Raw genomic sequence first — 19,794 nt, forward strand, 5'->3', positions numbered from 1 at the left:
ATGTGCAAAATGATATTCTCATCCTGAAAATGAATGTCCTTTTTTATACATGACAATATCTTACTGGCCTTAATTACTGCTGATTGGCATTGCACATTGTTGCCTAGTTTTTGTGTCTATAACAATTCCCAAATTCTTGCATGTTGTAAATCCCTATTTCACTACCATTTAGGGTATAAATTGCTTGTGCATACTTCACACCGAAGTGCAAAACTTAGCATTTTTCTACATTAAATTTAATCTGCCATTTGAATGCCCAGTCCCTCAATCTATCTAAATCCCTCTGCAGCAAAGTAATATCTTGCTCACATTGTATTACTTTACAGAGTTTTGTGTCATCTGCAAACACAACATATACAAGGCGGGCCCCCGGGGAACCAGACCTTGTGCAGTGTTAAGGGCCCCAACATTTCTAATGGTATCCCTGCAAGAAGATAAACTTGATGGGAAGTGGCTGACAATAATGTGGAGGTACGTAAATATGGGGTATTGTGACTGAATACAGTAATGTGTTGAGCACGTAAGGTGAGTGAATTTCAGAAATGTGTCTTTACATTTAAAATGTGAAATTGCTTTTTTTCCTTCTGAATGTACATTTTTCTGTTGAATAAAAATACTCTTATCTCTTTAAGTATTTGACTTCTGCTATTAATGTTATCTCAGTTTTATTGAGCTGTGTATTTTCCTGGCACCAAAAATAAAATGCTGCATGCCAGTAGAACATGACTCAATATCCCACTTGCCCAAACAACTAGTACACACAGCCACTGCCTATGTCCATTACATTTTGCAGTAACATTTTCCACCCCTGTTTTTTAAAAACCAATCAGACAGCACACAGTAATCTGACTCCTTGTGTTCTCTTGGTCAGGGTAATTACAGCACTTCATTTTATCCAGAGAAGGAATGAGTGGCAGACCTGTAACAAGACATAGAGGGTGAGTGTTACTTTATTAGTGGCAAATTGCATTATATAATTGTCTAGTAACATTTTAAATACTGCCTTCTTCACTAACACTGCAGCAGTTAAACATAATAACGTGTTAATATGTTAACAAATATATATTTTTAAATTGATAATCAAGGAAACAAGCATCCTTATACATTGTGCATGTGTGTTTCCATATGCAATGACATGTAGTAATTGACTACAATATCTGAACACATGTGAATAGCAGGGTGAAAATTCAAAGTGAATTTCAAATTTAAGTCCAGATTAACTGAATGGAAAGTATAGGGAACTTGGAATCTTCTTCTGTTTTAGCTATCTTAACCACAAATTTGAAATTCATTTTGCATTCAACTTGAATCCTCACTTTAGTGAATAACACTGTATATTTGTAATTTACCTGCTTCTCTATTCTGTATACCTCAGGAAAATGGATCTTTACAGCGTGCACACAGTTTTATGAGACTGATTGATCAAGGAATTATTTAGATGTATTTCGAACAAGCCTTTGAAAAAAGCTACATGTCTTGATAATATCGAGGGAAAAAGGGCTACAGTGCTAAACTAGTCAGCACTGATGCCCCCACAGCAGGTTACGGCATGCACCGTGAATATATTGGAACAATAGACAAAGTGGAGTGGGGATGACCACTCACATAAAAGTGGGCAGTCCACACTCCATATAGGAGAACTTGCAGGGAGTTAAAATTTTGTATTTGTGGTATAAGCCTTTATTAATATATATCCGAAAAATACTAAACAAATAAAGTGTGCAAACCCAAGTGCTATAAGTGAAAAGATAAATCAAAACTAGAAAAGCTACAATTTCTGGGGAAATTGTGTGAAGTGTTCTTGCCTCCACCAGTAGTCTAAAACTGGAGTGGGCGGAGTAACTGGGTGGAGTGGCTTGAGTAACTGTTGTGTGGTTGGAGTGGCTGGAGTAACTGTGGAAAAGTTGGACTGGGCAGAATAACTTTATGAAACATTGATTAGCTGTATTGTTGTAACATTGTATGTTACTGGTTTTCTGTTACAGGTATAACGCATTGACTAACATGGAAATATATTTATTCAATGTGATAGTGCTCACTTTTGTGTTTTAAAAACTGTAGGAATTACAGCAGTTTAGAGAATGTGTTTCATCTAGCAGCCTCTGTGTTCCGGAACACTCTGCTGGTTGCTCACACACCTGTGTTCCTATGGCAACTCACTCTACAGCAAGGGCTAAATCCTACAGTGAAGAGCTTTATATTGTGAGAATCACAAGACCCAGACCTACATTTTGATGCATAGTATGTCTCCGAAATATTAACAATGAATGCACAGTCGCAGTTTAGAAATCGCCCTTCAAATTTGAGGTGGCTAGAGTGGAGTTTCAATGAATGTCAATGGACGGCGTGAGTTGCAAACAAATGGTCATATTGTGAAAACTATCAGGACTATGGCTTAGCCGTGGATATTTTTAGTGGCAGCAGGGATAGCTGAACATTTTGATATAAGATTTGTGTAGGTGGGCTTGAAAATGAGGGAGTGGTGGCAGTTTAGAAATCATGTCCTGATTTTTTAGCTCACACTTTTGTTAGCTCCCACTCTAGTATTGAACATTCCGCCATTCATTCCTATGGGACCAATTTTGCCACAAAAACGACGATATTTCCACAAAGTAATAGCACACCAATCGGGAACAATCCACACGTTTCGGTATATTACTGTCTATGTAGTGTAAAAACTGTGAGAGGAGTTAGGGTGGTAAATTTGGCTATAATAAGAATAATATATATATATATATATATATATATATATATATATATATATATATATATATATATATATATATATATATATATATATATATATATATATATATAAAATATGATAATAGTAAGTGGTCTTGTCATGCAAGAACACTTAATAATAAGTCTTGAAATATGGGAGATTTGTCACACATATCAACTTCCTATAACATACATCAGAGTACCCTGTGTACCTTGAGTATATATCTTTAAGTAAGTTAATAGACAGATGGATACCTCTAATATAATCGGATTGTATGTATGTATGTATGTATGTTCTTTTCACTTATAGCACTTGGGTTTGCATACTTTATTTGTTGATTGTTTTGGATATATATATATATATATATATATATATATATATATAATGTGAAAAAAAAAAAAAATATATATATATATATATATATATATATATATATATATATATATATATATATTGAAATATTAACTGCCTGGAGGTTCTCCTATATGGAGTGTGGACTGCCCATTTTTATGTGAGTGGTCCTCCTAACTCCACTTTGTCTATTTTTCCATGTTTTAATAATATCTCACACATTAGATAAACACACTGTAGATGTAGAGGTGTAACACAAATACTCTGCCACAAATTAGAGAGAGGGCACAAGAATGTGTTATTGAATCTTTTGATACTTAGTGGGGATTAACCCTATCAGGACTTTCCATACTGTCATCACAATTTGGTCCTTGAAGACTGTGTTCCAGGCCAGGATGGAATGAGCTTATTCAACATCTATGAAGCCCATGTGCTTTCGAATTACTTGTAGATTCAATTTGACAGCAGGTTATTTAAAGGGCAACTTTAAACAGCATAGCCATTACAGAGTAAAGGAACATTCAAACATTGTATACATTTCATTCTAGCATTGGAGGATTTTTCTTTTTATCTTTAGATTCAATTTACCCAGTGTCTCTTAAAAAGGGGGTTACTTACCTTTTATCTTGCAGAGAGATGATCTTCTCTCCACTGCTTCACTACCTCAGGGAGTTCATCACTAGTGATGATCAATGTTTCTTACAGAGAAGCATTAGGGGGCATGGTGCATGTGTGGCAACTGCAATGTCAATGCTTATCATAGAGAATTTATCAGTTCAAAGTTGTCACTTCTTTTTAAAGGAAAGTTCAAGGACAATGTTCCATTGTCAGCTGACAGGTGTTCCCAAGAAGGTTTATAAAAGTGCCAATTTTTTCTTCAAATGTGTACTTTTATAAAATTGGGTTCCAAGGACACTTTACCACCTAAATCACTTAAGAGAGTGGAAATAATTTAGAGATTTGGAGTTTTCAAATGAGTATTCCAAGATAAATCACACAAATTAGCCTGCACACTAGCTGTTTAAAGTGCCTTTAAAAGTTGAGACCACAAGTGAGCGAGTCAAGCAATGGACCCCCACATGCTGCCAGAGGCATTCATTGGCAGTTGCCACAGAGTTTGAATGTCAACCTCCATGTAAATTTATTGGTGGATCATTGCTGGATGCTTCAAGCATGAGACATCCAGCAATAGCATTGGCAAGTAGTGATGTCCCGAGCGGTTCGCCGGCGAACATATGGGATGTACAGTCCGCCCCCTATTCGTCATCATTGAGTAAACTTTGACCCTGTACCTCACAGTCAGCAGACACATTCCAGCCAATAAGCAGCAGACCCTCCCTCCCAGACCATCCCACCTCCTAGACAGCATACAATTTAGATTAATTCGGAAGCTGCATTTATTTTTATTTTTTTTAATTTTTTTTGTGTTTATTATACATTATCCCCCATAGCCAGTAACCTATGTTTATTATACATTATCCCCCCATAGCCAGTAATCTGTGTTTATTATACATTATCCTCCCATAGCCAGTAACCTGTGTTTATTATACATTATCCCCCCATAGCCAGTAATCTGTGTTTATTATACATTATCCTCCCATTGCCAGTAACCTGTGCTTATTATACATTATCTCCCCCCATAGCCAGTAACCTGTGTTTATTATACATTATCCCCCCACAACCAGTAACCTGTGTTTATTATACATTATCCTCCCCATAGCCAGTAACCTGTGTTTATTATACATTATCCTCCCCCATAGCCAGTAACCTGTGTTTATTATACATTACCCCTCCCATAGCCAGTAACCTGTGTTTATTATACATTATCCCCCATAGCCAGTAACCTGTGTTTATTATACATTACCCCTCCCATAGCCAGTAACCTGTGTTTATTATACATTATCCTCTCATAGCCAGTAACCTGTGCTTATTATACATTATCCCCGCATTTCTGGAATTTTCGGGACTTTTGCTGCAGCCGCTTGGTAGATAACTCCCTAATTCCCACGGTATTAGGGAGTTATCTACCAAAAAGCTGAAAGACCTAAATTGGTCTTTCAGCCAAATTTACTAATACTAAGTAAAAAATATTTAGTATTAGGAAATTGTGCCCCTACTCAAAATACCGCGAGTAGGGGCATGTCTATTAAACAGTGAGCAGCCTGTGGCTGCTCAATGTTAAAAAAAAAATAAAAAAATAAAAAAGGGTCCCGCCTCCCTGAGCGGGTGGGGGCCCTAAAGTAAAAAAAGGGGGGGGACCTAATGTCCTCCCACCTGTCCCCCACCCCTGAGCGGCGGGTGGGGGGCTCTAAATACTAATAAGGGGGGGACCTAATATCCTCCCCCCTGGCCCCACCCCTGAGCGGCGGGTGGTGGGCTCTAAATACTAATAAGGGGGACCTAATGTCCTCCCCCCCCCTGGCCCCCACCCCCTGAGCGGTGGGTGGGGGCCCTAAATACTAATAAGGGGAGGACCTATTGTCCTCCCCCTGGCCCCCACCCCTGAGCGGTGGGTGGGGGCCCTAAAAAAATTTCCCCCAAGGTGACTAGGGGTCCCCAAACCCCTAGTCACCCCCTTCCCCCCCCCAAAAAAAGTATCCCCCTACCTACCCCCCTCACCCTAAAAATAATGAGGGGGACCTTTAACTAAGAACCTGTAAAGAAAAAGAAAAAAAACTTACCATTGGATGTTTTCTTTCTTCTTATTTCAGCCCCAAAAAAGGCCAAATAAAAAACCATAATAACCGACGCAATTAAAAAAAAAAAAAAAATGAGCGCAAAAAAAAAACCTTCACCCATGGAGGGCTTCGCGCAGACTGATCTTTGCAGGGCGGGGGAGGCTTATAAAGCCTTGTCCCGCCCTGCAATTAGGCTCAGAGCACTCTGATTGGTGAGTTTAAGCAATCCAATCAGAGTGCTCTGACAGGTAAATGAAGAGACTGACAGGTAAATCTCTACATTTACCTGTCACAGCACTCTGGTTGGTTTGAAATCCACCAATCAGAGTGCTCTGTGTCATTTTATACAGCGTGGGAAAGTTCTTTGGAATTTTCCCACGCTGTGTAATTTGACTCATAACACTCTGATTGGTTACTTAATCCACCAATCAGAGTGTTATGAGTCAAATTACACAGCGTGGGAAAATTCCAAAGAACTTTCCCACGCTGTGTAAAATGTCAGTCTCTTCATTTACCTGTCAGAGCACTCTGATTGGATGGCTTAAACCCACCAATCAGAGTGCTCTGAGCATAATTGCAGGGCGGGGCAAGGCTTTATAAGCCTTCCCAAGCCCTGCAGAGCTCAGTCTGCGTGGAGCCCTCCATGGGTGAAGATGGATTTTTTTTTTTTTGAGCTCGTTTTTTTTTTTTTTTTTTTTTTTTTTATTGCGTCGGTTATTGTGGTTTTTTATTTGCCCTTTTTGGGGCTGATAAAAGAAGATTTTAGAAGAAAGAAAACATCGAATGGTAAGTGTTTTTTCTTTTTCTTTACAGGTTCTTACTTAAAGGTCCCCCCTCATTATTTTTAGGGTGAGGGGGGTAGGTAGGGGGATACATTTTTTTTTTTTGGAGAGGGGGAGGGGTTGACTAGGGGTTTGGGGACCCCTAGTCACCTGAGGGGACATTTTTTTTTAGCGGTGGGTGGGGGCCGGGGGGAGGACAATAGGCCCCCCTATTGGTATTTAGGGCCCCAACCCGCCGCTCAGGGGTGGGGGCCAGGGAGGAGGACCTTAGGTTCCCCCCCTTTTTAGTATTTAGGGCCCCCACCCACCGTTCAGGGGTGGGGCCAGGGGGAGGACATTAGGTCCCCCCCTTATTTTACTGTAGGGCCCCCACCCACCGCTCAGTGGTGGGGGCCAGGGGGAGGACATTAGGTCCCCCCCCATTAGTAATTAGGGCCCCCATCCACCGCTCAAGGGTGGGGGCCAAGGGGGAGGACATTAGGCCCCCCCCAATCTGATTTGGGCCCCCACCCACCTCTCAGGGATAGGGGCCAGGGGGGTAGACGGGGGGGGGGGGGGAAACGAATTGCACATGTCTACACGTTATTCCAAACAATTTAGGAATGTTAGGTAATTTATGCCCTTTATAGATTAAAACCAGACTCATCAGCATCAACTATGCAATTTTCCATGGGAGTTTTGCCATGGATCCCCCCCGGCATGCCACAGTCCAGATGTTAGTCCCCTTGAAACAACTTTTCCATCACTATTGTGACCAGAAATTCGACTGCCTATTGAAGTCAATGGCGGTTCACCGGGTTCGCCTGTTCGCGAACATTTGCAGAAGTTCCCGTTCGCCGTTCGCGAACAGAAAATTTCATGTTCGCGACATCACTATTGGCAAGCACACCCCTGCATTGGATCACTGTGACAAGCTGTTACAGTGATATGAAACATCTCAGCTCCTACTGCAGCACTGACAAGCAGGCTCTCTGCCAAATACACACCAATAGGTACAAACAAGGATTTTGCTGTTAGTTAAGGTATGCTATTACTGTGATTGCCTCCCATGGCATTCAATCAACTTGGGGGGTAAATTCTACTATAAATATACTTTAGGGTAAGTTTGGGCTAATATTAATGTTAGTGTTTGTGTTATATAGGGTTAGGGTTAGAATTATAGTTAGTGTATATGTTAACTGGTTAAGCTAGGGCAGATATATTAACTATTGAACTAGTTTTAGTTAAGGTTTGCTAGAGTTACCAAAGCTGATCTACTGAACAGGTAACTGCTCATGTTAGGGTTAGTGTTACTTATGGTTAGTTAAGGGTTAGACGTGTCATCAGAGTTTGATGTTGGTCACACAGATATACCAAATAGTGTCGCCTGGGAAAAAGCGGCAAAAATACATTTAATGCAAAACTTGCCAAATTTGTGATTAAACAGTCAGGTTAAAAGACTTAAAATAATTCATATCAAATAGTCCATGTTTTCTTATTTTGAAAATGGAATGACAAGATAAGGGTAACGTGCAGCTGGGAGCTGGTGCTGTTACCAAAAAGTGGCATGACCTAGCTAAATAAACTGGTAAAAAAAAATTAGAAATTTATAAACAAACATTTATTATGTCTTTAATGTGTCATAATCTGGCAATGGTCTATATAGGGTACATTGCAGCAGTAAATAAATGTATATATAGCGTAAAGAGGAATAGTGAGAAACACATGATCTGTGAAATTAATTTACGAAAACAAAACATGTATTTGAAAAACACAAAAAAATACATATTACCAGCAGTTTGGCTAGGATGAGGATGCAATAGTTAAATGAAAACTGTTGAAATGCTCTCAGTTAAAAATCATGATGGCTCTTCTTTCTACTCATTTAAACCTTTGTGTAACAGACTTCGATAATTGGATTCTGCAATTAAAGGTATATTCTTAGCATGCCATAATTGGCAAGGGGTTAGTTTGAAAAAAAAATCACTCCTTGCCATATTTGCCATATAACTTCAAAAAAATCTATTGAAATCCTAGTCATATTGGGCATTTTAATTTAGTTGTTGTTACACCAGTTGCGTGGAAGTTTTGGAGATTTGTTTTATTCCAAACTGCAGTTTATATAAATTTAGGCCAATCGGGGGATTAGTTGAATTCCCATAATCCAAGTCTAAATGTTGCCGAATAACGAACCAACCAAAACACACAATTGCTGAACAAGTTTTCTTTGATTCATAATTCTGAATACCAAAAAAAAAGAAATAGTTATTAAGAAAAAGGTGATTGATGGCTAAGGGACAGTGAATACATTTTAAGTTTATTCACAGAGCCAATAGTGACCAGTAGAGGGATAAAAACGAGGAGCTGTAAAAAAAAAATAAAATAAAAAAAATCTATCTTTATATATTACATATCTAAAATATGTATCATATATAAATATAGATTTTTTTTTTTTACTTCTCCAGTTTTTCCCTATGTGGGTTACTCTTTCGCACTGGATCTGTGAAACAAGTGGTGGGAAATAGCTCCAATCAATGTACTGCAAAATATATACATATTAGCCCATTTTTGTGCCCTTTGGTTCATCTGATTCATTTCCCGAAACAGTTTTTAATACTGAAATCTGCCAAGCTGAGCCAACATATGGCCAGAATTTAATTGTTCCAAAATTTTCATTTCTTGAAAAATACTTGATCATGAAGGTTAATGTAGTGGTTGTAGGACAAGTAGTATTTTGATGCAACCCTCCTAATTTTTTATGAAATCATAGTCAATTAATTTGACAAAATAACAAACTAACATCCAAAGCCAGTGACCTGTCCTACCATTCAGATAATGTCTAACCTTTAGTCCTGTACTATCCATCTATAGTTGTTCAACTTTGGAAGTTATGATGGCACTGGACATGAATGTTCTACCTTATATGAGTGGTAGGTGAGGCGTTTGCCCTCTGATGCTGGGAGAGCTCTGTTTTTTGTCCAAATCTGCCAAGCTGAGCCAACATATAGCCAGAATTTAATTGTTCCAAAATTTTCATTTTTGGAAAAAATGGTTTGGCTGAAAGGCATTTTCTCACTGTGCTCAGGTCTAGTTATCATGAGCAACACAGTGAAAATGTGGGACTCCCCCCCCCCCCCCCCACTGTTTTAAAATATTTTTTCATAATTAGTGTTATTTTAAGTATAATGGTTACCAGATAAAACCCCAATCTGTCTTTAAAAAAATTATACATATTATATATATATATGGGTACCCTTGAAGGTAACATGTCAGTCATGGATACATAAATCTCAGAAAATCCTTGATCATGAAGGGGTTAATGTAGTGGTTGTAGGACAAGTAGTATTTTGATGCGACCCTCCTAATTTTTTATGAAATCATAGTCAATTAAGTTGACAAAATAACAAACTAACATCCAAAGCCAGTGACCTCATCCAAAGCGAGTGACCTCTCCTACCATTCAGATAATGTCTAACCTTTAGTCCTGTACTATCCATCTATAGTTGTTCAACTTTGGAAGTTATGATGGCACTGGACGTGAATGTTTTACCTTATATGAGTGGTAGGTGAGGCGTTTGCCCTCTGATGCTGGGAGAGCTCTGTTTTTTGTCCAAATCCTCAAAAAAATTTGAAAGAAAGTTCGGGGATAGCAGTAAAAACTCCTTGCACCACAATCTTTACAGTAATGGTCATGGTGGTTATGCCAACAAAAGTGTTGCTCTAAAAATACATTTTCAACTACTCTTGTATAACGCTTAGATACTGGTAAATCTGTAGCTGAATTATATGCAGAGTTACATGATTTCGATTTTTATTCTAATTGCAAACCCTTGATATCTCACAAAAGAAAATTACATTAGATGGTGCCATTGGTATTATTAATAGTAGATTTATAAGGTCTTCAGAAAGTATAGAGTTACTTTATTCAGGGAAATGTTTCAAATAATGCTTCATGGATGTATTACCTTTAACCCCTTAAGGACACATGACATGTCTGACATGTCATGATTCCCTTTTATTCCAGAAGTTTGGTCCTTAAGGGGTTAAACTGCCCATAGTTGTACAGAATCATTAAGTAAATCTTTTGTCTCCCTATTGCAAAATCATTTGCAGTTTCTTTGCAACCCAATTAAAACAACAAAATGGCAGACTATAGTGTGACTGATTGGTCCATTTGTATAAAAAGAATCATATTTTGGCATAGTATACAATAAATGTATAAAAAATATAAAAAATACTTAACTTTAAATGGTTTTTTTTTTATTGTTACATATAGGAAAACCTTTTAATGGAAACTGCTTGCATGTATTTAGTTTGGAAGAAACTTGTGAGATGAGAGCTTTTTGAGTAGACGTAATTTGTGTCCCAGTTAAAGGTATAACTAAACAATCTTCCCTTTCCTCTTGAATGTAATGGAAAGGTCAGATTGCACATATTCTCAAGTTTATGTGTTCAAGTATTTGCCCAACTTTCATTTCATAATAGAAACTTGCAAATTACTTAAATGACTAAAAATGCGGCCCTAGAGAGGTGGCCCAGTATTCTACTGAAAAATAAGTTAAATCATTGATATTGCAAATATTTGTGTTCCTTAAGATTTCAACACTTAAAACTTTACATTGAAGTGCATAAGTGTTTTTTAAAATCCCTGGAAATAAGGAACCCTAGATCCTACACATTATACTGCAGACTACTAGGTTACTTTGTATTGATCCTCTGGTAACAATCAGGCTATCTCCTAAATCTACATAAATGTACATTGTTATCTCCTTCTTTATCGGAATTACATTTCCAAATGTGCACAGCATTGTCGTATTAAGATATTTCGGTCACACATACTGGAGCATAAGAATGTAAATTCAGTTAAAATGTTCCTAAGATTTGCAATATGCTGATCTATCCTCACCTGGTACCAATTTGTTCTCCATCTCCCTAGAAATAAATGTGTCTACGCTAAATCTCACATTACATTAAATTGTCCGTAGAAGACAGAAAGGAGATGTGGTCACTTATACATGTACACTGCAGAGAAAATTCCAAACAACATGGACATTGTTATTCTAAATGCTTCACTGATCTTTACATTAAAATAACCTTTACAAATGCCAGGAATGAATGCTGTGACACAAGCTGTAAATATGATCTAAACTTGTAAAACTAGAACACTAACTTCAGTTCATAAGGAGGTCATTCCCCCCGATAAACCAGCTGTAGGCACAAAAAGAAACATGCTGCAGAAAACCATCAATGTGATCTTCTTATTTCCAATCCACTTACTGGGTATGGGCAGTATTGCTACTGCATGTGACATTTGACCTAAAAGCGTATCTCAGATTTACGGAAAACGTAGTGATAGCATGTTTCATTAAGAACAATTTACAATGGCCGCAGTATGCTGTGAGTAGATGTTTGAGACACACATTTAAATCTGTCACAGTTCATATCATGCTATAACTTTTTCTTATTTCTTAATTGGCCTACGACTTTTTGCCGTATTGCATTCAAATGTATAAAAGTATGTATTTATATATCATCTAAACAAAACATCAAAAATGAAAGGCACTGATTCTTGACCATACAATCTATTTCTCAGTAGAAAACCAGTATTTATGCTGCTCAAAATAACAGAAAATCCTAATTTGTACAACTCAGTTAATAGGTCTACATTTTGCGGTTCATTTACACCATTGCTGTTTAGAATACAAACCTTGGGGGGGCGGAGCTAGTTGGAGACCAGCAAAGACGCATGGAGGAAAGCTCCGTACTGAAAACCGAGAAAAACGCATGAAATTGGCGGAATTTGGGCACTCATCTTACTCAAACCTCACCCACCGTTCGAGGAGGGGACAATGGGCAAGAAAAATAAAAAAATTTAAGCCGGACAAACCGCCTTCCAGCCGCGACATCGGCGAACTCGCAGAAGGCCGCATGGGAGAAAATGGCGCTGAGGGAGGATGCATACTCCGACTCTTCGGGTGACTTCTACCCAGACTTGGGTGAGGGCGCATCTATGAACCATCCCCCAGGGCCCAAGCTCCAAGCATCCCCTGCGGAAGAACCAGCCACAGCGGCCCTGCTAACTAAAATGTTTACCGAACTCTGGCAGGAGAAGAAATAACGTGAAGGTTAGGGGGATACATGATGATATAGGGCTAACTGACCTCCCACACTATGTGAGACGCCTAATTGCCACACTTCTGCAACCCAAACAAGCCAAACTCGTAAAGATTGACAGAGTGTTCAGACTGCCCAAGCTGAAAAATGTAACCACAAACGCCACGGCTGATGTTATCATAAAATTTCAGACCCACCAGGACAAGACAGCTCTCCTGGCAGCGACTCGGGGAAAAACCCTCCTATCGTTTGAGGACTCACAAATACTGCTATTCCCTGACCTCACAAGAACCACACTAAGTTGGCGTAAAACGCTCTAACCTAGCTTACCACTACTGAGAATAAATAACATCCTGTACCGCTGGGGCACCCCACGGATGCTCACATTCAGCACCAAAGGAACTGTCTACAGAGTAAAAAGCCTGCAGGATCTGGACACTTACCTGGGCCAGCTGGGCCTGAAGGCCCCGCAAGCAGAATCTACAACCACGTCCACCAGACTGAATCCTACCACCGCCAAGGAATTCGTACCCAGGTCAGCCAGACACACCACATCGGCAGACGATGCTACCTGAGAACACCAAACTAACCGAAGGACTCTCCACCCCATTGGAGGCCATAAAACCCGCCACTGGAATATGTGACTATAACCACTATAAGTTTTCTGTTTTTGTTTTCTAATGTTTTTTCTTGTTTATTGGCTGCCACTATAAAGCATCGCCTTGGAGAACGTAACTCCGAACATTATACCCGTGGGACCTGGACGCACTGAAGGGGATTGCTATCTCACCTTCATTTGAGTACTTTGATTATGTTTTCATTTCACATTCTCTATTTCCCTTCTCTATTTTTCTAATGCCAAATCTTTAGACAACTCGAAGGGAGAAAATAGATGAGGGACGCACCCTTAGAACAGAGCAGCCCACCCAGGCACCAACCGCGCCTTTCCCATATGGTCCTCCAGGCCCACCCAGACACCCCCCCCCCCCCATATTGATTTATCTAATGGATAAAAGTGTTAGTTACTGTAGGAACCCCGAGGGGGGCTTTTCTCCTCCCCCTGGAGCACTAATGCCTATGTAAGGAACCCTGATACATCTTTGATCTACGAATACCCTTTGCTCAGGGGACCACCTCCATCTTATTGTAGCGTTATCCCGTTGTTAGACATGTCACTAAAATTTATAATCCACTCAGCACACGACCGCACACTAGACAGCTAAGATGCCTCTTTTACTACATACAGAACATATGGGCTATGGCCCATCCTGTTGTCTCCTTGCCGTTGGCATTGCTATACTAATATGATGAGTGAGAAAAAATGAGGGATTTAGAAACTATCCTCACCGTTAGAGACCACCAAATGTAAAGATAGATATTTCAGTTACAGTTTTCACTTTACTTTAAAAGTTTATGTTGCATCGAACTGAGCCAACCTGGAGTCTCTTATTTTGCTAAAACTGAATTTACCACAATCCGGTGATCTATCAGATACCACTCACCGATCTCACCTAATGCTCACAAATTATTGCTAAGTCTTCTTCAATATGCAGTATGCCTGTCAAAAAAACAAATGTGCTGAATTCCATGTACAATGTTTGAACCTGACAAACTTTTTCTCTGTTATATTTGTATATTGTGCAATCTTTGAATTTACACATGCACAAAAAAAAAAAAAAAAAAGAATACAAACCTCTTTGTAAGCTTTCATAACCTGATTATCTCAACAGTGGGATGAACAATCTTCTTTGACTTCAATGGGAGTTCGGCAATGGAGCTCTACTTGGAGTAAACTCAGTATATATAAAATGGCTACATGTCTCAAATTTAGTAATCCTGTCAGTGAATGTTTAAGTGATGTGAGCAGGAACACAGATGTGCAGCAACATGACCAAGATTAACAGCCATAGTGGCCTGTGTTAGGACTGAGATAATTTTGCCAACTAGCCAAGGTGATAAATGTTAAGTTTACCCAAGAATTATCACATTATCACAGGGCAATAGTTTTTTTGTAAGGGTGGAGGTAAACACAACTGACGTAAAACTGGTAACTTTAAGAAATAAGTGAATTACTCGAAACTTTGATCTACGTAGGAGCAAACAGTTGTCAATTTCATACACGCAAATTCAATTTAATATTAGATCCATAATGTTCTTAGCTTATTGAAAATTCTTCATTGGGGGCTTTGTATAAAACTGTCTGATCTAAAAAGTGCTGCAAAAATCGAAAAGGGGAGGCATCACCAATGCTACGTGCCTTCTGGATCCACTGGTTTCCTTGGTGACTACCCCACTTTTAGTACGCTAGACCACTTTTCAGAACACAACCATTTTTATAAATAACCCTCTCCCACAATCTCTTTGGGTCTATTTACAAGTGATTTTGGGTGAATCATTAAGCCACTTACACACTTTAAACCATAATAGCATTAAAATACAGTTTAAAAAAAAATCAACATCTCAGGATAACTGGACATTTTTGTCTACCTCGTTTTTTTGGTTAAAATGTTGTATGTTTATTGTCAAAATGCCATAAATCATTGAATATGCCTCAAATTAAAAGAATGTACCTGGTACTCAGCAATTAATGACATGGACCATGACAGAACTAATGGAGAACAATTTGAGGGCCTCCATCCATTTTTTTTTCTTATAATATATTTCATTACCACTTTCATTGTAAGCAAGCAAGGTATAGTTATTAGCCACTCTGGATAGAACAAGGTTATTTTCTTCACTAGTTCCTCATGTTTTCTCCCAACAAACACTTAATCTTTTACACACCTGGAGCTTTTCCCACTAAATGGAATGTTATTTGCTGGCTTATTCTTGGGAAGAAGATGAAATGTCACAGGTGACGTTAAGGTCAATGCAATTGAGATAATTTTATACCCGATAAGAGTGTTTCCTTACAGTTGTATAGCTGAGATCCACAATTTGACCAATTTAGTCCACCATTAATATAGTAACTCTGTTCCTGTAAAAAGAAGCAAGTTCAAAGTAGTTTTCTGCTTGAAAGGTGTTTTAAATAGCACAAACAAATAACAAATTATTTTCATTAAACTCCAAACAGGAGATTATTCTAAATTATAGTTTATTGCAGCTGTCATTAGTCACTTTATTAAAGTGTCCATAAATAAAATACATTTAAAATTCATTGGTGCCCATCTGATGTGCTAAAAAATAGTGACATTTGCACATTACTTTTTCAAACGTTAAGATGGTCTGTTTTCCTGGAGGTTTTTTTTACTAGCTAAAAGCGCCCTCTAATGACAATTATGTGACAGTGCAACTGAAATAGCAAACGATTGCTTCTTGCATTTCTCACCTTGTGTTCTATACTAATAGCAAGTATTAGAAAGTTTTACCACTGCCCATTATGCTATTTTCAAAACACAAATATTTCTCCATTATGTTTGCATTTGCATTTACTAATTGCATTCAAATACCTATTAAAAGCTTCCTTATAAGTGATTTTGAAGTTTGTTAATCACTGACCTATAAATACAATAAGGTTTATTCAAGAAGGCATAATTTAGAAATTCCTAGTAAAATGAAAAGGAATTTAAAAGTTTAGCCCAAGGTAGCTGAATTAAAATTATAAAAATCAGTATAAGATGTGCTGTGCATTTAAAACTAACCATATATGCAGGGGGTTCACCTAAATAATATTCAAATACACCTATAAAAACACACGCGTGTTAATTTACATCAATCTGATAAAGTGCATTGTGTAGGTATGATCAAATCATGTAATAAAAAACTTGCATCGAAAATATCATCAAAAATAACCTCCATAAATGTGTACATAAATAGAAAAAGGCAAATATACAGTGTAAAACTGTAAAAAAAAAAAAATGGAAACGTTTAATACACTCACAAGTGCTGCAGTAAATACTGATCCAACTGTAAAGGCTCCACAATAAACATCCAGTGTCTGATGCGATTTCCCACAAAAATGGATAGAACCAATGGACAGCTTGACAACCTTTATTCTGATTAAAATGCACTTATAGGAAAACAGGAATCTTTATTGATTAATAACTATGAGTCCAACAACAGTCATCGGTTCCTGGTCACTTGGAGTTGCTTGCAGTACTTCCTGGAAGTTGGGTAGAACGTCTTTACATACATGTGAATGTGCGTTGCGCCATAACCACCACTTCATCAGATCACTATCATTGCCCTATTTATACGTATCGTACCACCCACAAATGACATGCAGAAATAAAACAAGTCTGTTCTTCACACAATGTCATGCATAAAAACTCCACTATCAAGCACCTATTCGAGAGACAGCAAAAACAACTACCTATTTCTCATATCCCTTGGACCAGTTGGGGTGATCCCAGTCCAAATCAGAAGGGCAACCCAGACCCTACACGGGCATACGGGTGACACCTCCCACGCTAGCATCCACGACGACTCACCCAATATGCTGGAGGCCCTGTATTTCCCTAGCACAAGCAATGACTCGCTTTATCTCAAATCCAGGCTGGACAGGCTCTTTGATGATTTCTGGTGACAGCTGTAATGTAAGATGCAATGGAATGCCCTGCTACAATCTAGTGACCACCTACACCGCTAGCCAGCTTTACGCCAACATCAGAAGTACTCGGGACTCCCAGTGAAGAGAGCCCAAGTATGAAGGCAGAACAGACAGAGAGGTTCACCGAAATGCAAAGCACTTCAGAGACCGAAGATCTCACTTTTTTTTTTACACATGGTGGCACTAGGTTTTTGATTCACCTCGTTATTTTATTTCAGCACAGAGTTATTTGACTTGAGGGGAGACTGGCAGAGGTATTTTTTTTTTCTCTTTTTTTTCATCTTTCCTTCAGGGACAGTATAGAACATCCTTGAAGGTGTTTGTCCTAGGAGCTATAGGGATTGTACTTTATATCTACATTTCTCCTCTTATATGCTGCCCTTTCAAGCCTTCCCCAATGAAGTATGATTCCTTGCTACATACCACTAGGGACAGCATAGAACACCCTTGAAGGTGTTTCATTTAGGAGCAATAGGGCAGATTTATTTTATATATACATCCCTTTTGTAATCCTCTGGCTGCCTGTTTTACGGCTATTAGTTCTACCTCCTATTTTGAGGCTAGTAACTTATTAAAGCCTCTTTGCTTGCTCTCTTCCCCTATTGATACTTGGTATATTTATTCATATTAATTTTTACTTTGAATTTCCATTTATAGTGCCTCTCTTTATCTGAATCACAATAAAGTATTTTTAATTAGATTTTTTGTGGCACCTTTTGGAACTAGTATGCAATATATTAAATGGATAACTTTCTCTACCAGTACTCAGTGCTGATTTTCTGAGTCATAATATGTATTAAGCATTTCCTATACTCCGTTTAAAAACCAGTTCTGAGTCTCATTTCTCTGAGACTTCAGTATTTTCTATTTTCTAATAAACCACAGCTGGGTCTCAAGAAAAGTTGAAGGCATTGTGGGAAGCCCTGTTCCTGGTGTATGCTATGACCAACCGACTGACCATATTAGCTCAGAGGCATGAAGCATTTCTCTATAGAGCTGGTCTGCACTGAACCTGTGGAGGGCATCGGGTGAACTGGGACTTGGGGACTAAACTGTGAAGTGCTCTTGCTCACCCATTTTGCCATTTTAAGACTACATTGTCTCATGCTTTCCTGGATTATTTCTGGTTTATTACCTACACTGGTGCACCCCTTTTTAACTGTTGTTTTATGTTATTTGTTTTTTGTTATTTTATTTTCTGGTCTGGTTTTACCTGATACTGCCTACACTCATCGCTTTATCTACAGGGGGACCTCCACGGGAAATACTATATGTTCTATCTTAAGTCAGTTCAATCTGTCACATCTCTTATTTTGTGTTTCTTTATCTCTGATTCTCATTAGCCTAGCATGTTTCATTTGTATAAAAAGTGCAGTATTTCTTATGACGTTTTCTATTACTTCTATGACGTTTATCATGTACACATTTTTGCATATCCTATATACTCATCCTAATCTATATTAATGTTAGAAAATATATAACATTTTAAAATATATAAATTGTAAAAATATAATTTAAAAAAATGTGAAAAGAATCTAAACAAAATTTGAACAATAAAAAAAAAAAAAGAATCAAACTCTATATTTAAAACATGGGGTTCCAAAGTGCGCAATTCATGCATCCACTTAATTTCTTCCTTTCCAATATCAATAATGATATTATCTATTCACCATATTTTGTAACTATTTGAATACCCCAAACTATTAGTCCATTAGGGTCTTTCTATGATTTTCTTTTTCATATGTCTCTTTTATTGTGAATTTTCTATTATCACGTAATAACAGTACACATAACATCAGCATATGCAGCTGCAATGTCACATTCATTAATAACAACAATGCATATAAGGAATGCATATTGCAATATGTTTCATACAACTATAAAGAGTGTGTCGGGCAGTCCAAGTATATTGACGCCATATTACAAATACTTCACATTATAAATAACATTGAAGGCGTACTTGTAAGTTATTCAAACACAATATATCATGGAATGTTAACACATTGTACACATTGTCCTGTCATGTGCATGGGTAAGTACAGCTGCATATATCTCGGGGAATAGATGTGTGATAGGTAAATGAAAGGAAATTTGGGGCGGGTAGCCCGATATGATTTTTTTTTTTTTTTAATGTGCTGAAATACTGTGTTGGTTGGAACCTTTTATAACATTATTTAAATGTTTATAATTTGTTTTGTATAGGGGGCAAATTGTACGACCTACATATTGTAGACTGCATGGATAAATATGGAGATAAATCACACTTTATAGCTGACTTGCTAATTTTTTCCAATATGGCTATTTTTTTTTTTTTTAATTCTTTATTTTTGTAGTGCGTGAGGTAATAACAAGCAGTTAAGAGGTACCCCAAAGGCATTCCTCCAACGTATCGTCATATGAACATAGGGGTAGATGTGAAAAACAAGCACATTTTTGTATTTAAGGATTTAAGGATTCCAATATGACTATTTTAACCTAAAAATGTACCTTACTTTGAACTCCCTAATTTACATTTGTATTCACAATAAATAACTTTTGATTTTGACTCACAGTATATCAATGTATTTTATTTCAGTAAAGGTATCAATTTTCAAAAATGCACATACACATTATTCA

At 37.9% G+C, this 19,794-nt stretch overlaps 1 protein-coding gene across 3 annotated transcripts in view; it reads left to right on the top strand.

Moving 5' to 3' along the window:
• The first annotated feature begins 841 nt into the window (after nucleotides 1-841).
• AQP4 (aquaporin 4) overlaps nucleotides 842-19,794 on the top strand; it is a 44,169-nt gene continuing 25,216 nt past the window's right edge. The window contains exon 1 of one of the 3 annotated variants that reach the window (XM_063450447.1): nucleotides 842-938. In XM_063450447.1, the coding sequence (XP_063306517.1) occupies nucleotides 907-938 (32 nt within the window). In that variant the 5' untranslated portion in view covers nucleotides 842-906. Of the gene's footprint in view, nucleotides 939-7,462; nucleotides 7,529-19,794 lie in introns of those variants that run through there. The other 2 variants (XM_063450448.1, XM_063450446.1) reach the window with 2 other exon arrangements.

The sequence above is a fragment of the Pelobates fuscus genome, chromosome 4 (assembly GCF_036172605.1).
Source record: "Pelobates fuscus isolate aPelFus1 chromosome 4, aPelFus1.pri, whole genome shotgun sequence".
In the NCBI taxonomy this organism is placed as follows: domain Eukaryota; kingdom Metazoa; phylum Chordata; class Amphibia; order Anura; family Pelobatidae; genus Pelobates; species Pelobates fuscus.